The 2,970-nt window shown below is 48.2% G+C and overlaps 1 protein-coding gene across 1 annotated transcript; it reads left to right on the top strand.

Moving 5' to 3' along the window:
• Positions 1-864: 864 nt before the first annotated feature.
• On the top strand, positions 865-2,673 carry ASPGLDRAFT_40810 (DUF3176 domain-containing protein; the record flags this gene model as incomplete). Its single annotated transcript, XM_022545276.1, has 1 exon — positions 865-2,673. One exon carries the CDS (start codon positions 865-867, stop codon positions 2,671-2,673), a length of 1,809 nt encoding a protein of 602 aa, XP_022395124.1.
• Between the last annotated feature and the right edge of the window lie 297 nt (positions 2,674-2,970).

Below are 2,970 nucleotides of genomic sequence, written 5' to 3'. Positions count from 1 at the left end.
CAGATTCGATATTCTCGTTGATGGCTACAATAGTCAAGATAGGAATTCAGTTCGTTATTATCTTCTATTCCGAGCCCGTGACAAATATGGGCTCAGGAACAGGCGTGGGTATTTTGGGATGGTGAATGTGGCACTATGATCAAACTACTTGTGCAAAATAAAGAGGGGTGGGCAACTCAGAGTGCATGTGACTGATCACTGAGCGCGCCCTGAGTAGGCACTGAGTAGGCCCTGAGTGCTCACTGAGTGCTCACTGAGTACTGACCTGTGACAGAAAACACTCACTGAGCAAGCCACTGAGCACCCTCATAGAAGCGGTGGCATCCGGAAGGGGAAAGTCACGGTCGCTCTAGAAAATCAAGTTCGTATAGGTACATATATACTATGTACTCTGTATTATACTGCCAAATACCAACTCAACCGATAAATATAGCATCTGCTACATCACCATGCACACAGCCATGCCACACAGCCACTTTATGACAAGCTTTCACAGCCTTCCCTGATTCGCCCGCTTATCACAATCGCCACCTTTGATTGGCCAGCCCCACCTGTCATGTCTCAAAAAGCAGAACACGAACCATGGGACTAACGCGAAGGATTCATGTATACCCCGGATTATAAAATGCAAGTATGTATACACTCGATTTGACAGATAACGATGGAAAAAAAAGAAACCCGTTTTCGCAGTAATGAGACACAGAAGTACTACGTACTCAGGGGTCGACGAGCCGCTCGCTCGTTTGCCGATTCTTTTGATTCAGCCATAGCCTTGTCGATCGCGGAGGGGCGCACGTTTGCCGTCATTTTTTTAAGACTTTTCTCTTCGCTTCTCAACGTCTTCTAATGACATGACATGCCATCATGGAGTTGAAGAAGGTATTCAACGCTCCCCAGGTAAACCAGATTAACACCTGGGATCTGACACCGGTCAGCAACCATGCCTCTACCTCGCAGTTGTTTCCGAGTCCGGACAGTGGGAACGACAAGCGGCCCGACTCTGTAGCCGCGCAGCTGAGGATAAAGTGCGGGTGGAAGTATCTCACTATGGATACGTGGTATGGGGAGACGTTTCTTTTGACTTTTAGTTTTTTCAGCTTCCTCGCTATTGTTGTTGTCCTGGCGGTTTATGACGAGAAGCCATCGCCGAGTCTCAAATGGGGTCTCAAGCTGAACACAATCATTTCCATCCTGGCGACCGCGTGTAAGTCGTCTTTGATATTTGTGGTTAGCGAGGCGATGGGGCAGTTGAAATGGATTTGGTTTTGGACGGGAAAGAGAAAACTCAAAAGCTTGCAGACTATTGATGAAGCGAGTCGGGGCCCTTTGGGTTCGGTCTCGGTTCTATTCTCGCGTCCTAGGAAAGGACGTGCGTTGATCATGTTTGGGGCCGCAATCACTCTCCTGGCTCTGGCATTCGAGGCGTTCATGCAGCAGATCGTGAGTTATCCCGTGCGACAAGTCGACGATGACACCGGCCAGGCGGTAGCAAAACGAAATGAATTTCTCTTCGACCTTGAATCTTATGGTGATCACGAGGAAGATATCGTTGGCGCAATCTACGCGGGGGTGTGGACAACAAATTTCAGACTGGATCCAACCTGTCCATCCGGAAACTGCACCTGGCCACCTTTCCAGTCGATTGGCTGGTGCAGTCAATGCGAGGATATTACCTCCCAAGCGACCTTGGCCAATTGTACCGACATTCCCGAGGACACGGACATGACTGAGCCGCATGTGTACCCCTGCAACGTGACTGTTCCGGGGGGGAACTGGGCTTCTTTCCCCATCCACGTGTCCAAGACGCGTGGCGTGGCCATGCTGGAAATGCCCACGGATATGGTTTGGACGGTCGGTATAAGGCCGCTTGGGGAGTATGCCGGGGTCGAAAATCCGCTGGTCGTGCTCGCATATGCTAAGATGCACGATTACCCTGTTAGCACACCGTCGCACCCGGAAAAGGACATGAAAATCGACAACGTCACCCAATGCGTGTTGTCCCCATGCATGCGGACTTACAGTGTTTCTGTGTCTGGTGGAAATCCAACCACCCACCTGTCTCCACCAAGTTGGGGAGAACTCGTTGATGATGGCCGTAACATCAGTGACAGCTACAATGCAGTGTTCCAGTCCACGGCCGGTAACCTAACGGCCGGGGTCTCTTCGTCGTTTGTTTATAATTTCAAGTTCCTCCATGATTCTATAGAATTCGCAACGCTGTATAACTACTACGGTAATGACATGTGGAATCAGTCGGGCGAGACTTATGAAGACAGTCTCAGGAGACTCCAAGTCGTTGGTGCGGAGGAAATTATGCAGAACCTCGCTGCGTCACTGACCAGGTACGGGCTCGAAAACAGTACTGAAACTGTACATGGAACTATGTCCGTCTCTCGGGTTTATGTATCCGTGGAGTGGGAGTGGATTACTCTCCCGGCCATCGTCCTCCTCGCCTCAATAGCTTTGTTCATATCAACGGTCGTGAAAAACAAAAAGCACGGACTGAATCTGTGGAAATCGGCTATTCTACCAGTGTTGTACCATGGTCTTGATGATGATCTTTTGAGAGATGGACCTGAATATGCAACCGTCAGCAAAATGCAACGGACGGCAGCTGTACCGGTGGGATTTGCACACTCGGAAGCTAGGAATCGATTGATGTTCCGGAGATAACTGCTCTGTGTTTGGAGGATAGTAATTGTACATAAGACTTGATTTAAATAGATAATTATAATCAATAAATTTAATAAAATGATGATAAGAGGAAGGATATCGCCCCCAGACTACGCCCCAAACAACAAGGCGCCTGGCGTGGCTGACTAATGCTTTAAATGAGTCTGGGGGTGGGGGGAAACTATCAATTCCTACGAAATAAACGTCGATATTTGAAACGTCTTTTATACATAAAATAAGCGTGATTGACATTCTTAAAAAGAGGCACCAAAAAAAAAAAAAAAAAAAAAAAAAAAA

The sequence above is a fragment of the Aspergillus glaucus genome, assembly GCF_001890805.1.
Source record: "Aspergillus glaucus CBS 516.65 unplaced genomic scaffold ASPGLscaffold_60, whole genome shotgun sequence".
NCBI lineage: Eukaryota > Fungi > Ascomycota > Eurotiomycetes > Eurotiales > Aspergillaceae > Aspergillus > Aspergillus glaucus.
Note: the sequence above shows the minus strand (reverse complement) of the source record. Positions and strands in the feature narration are given on the sequence as shown.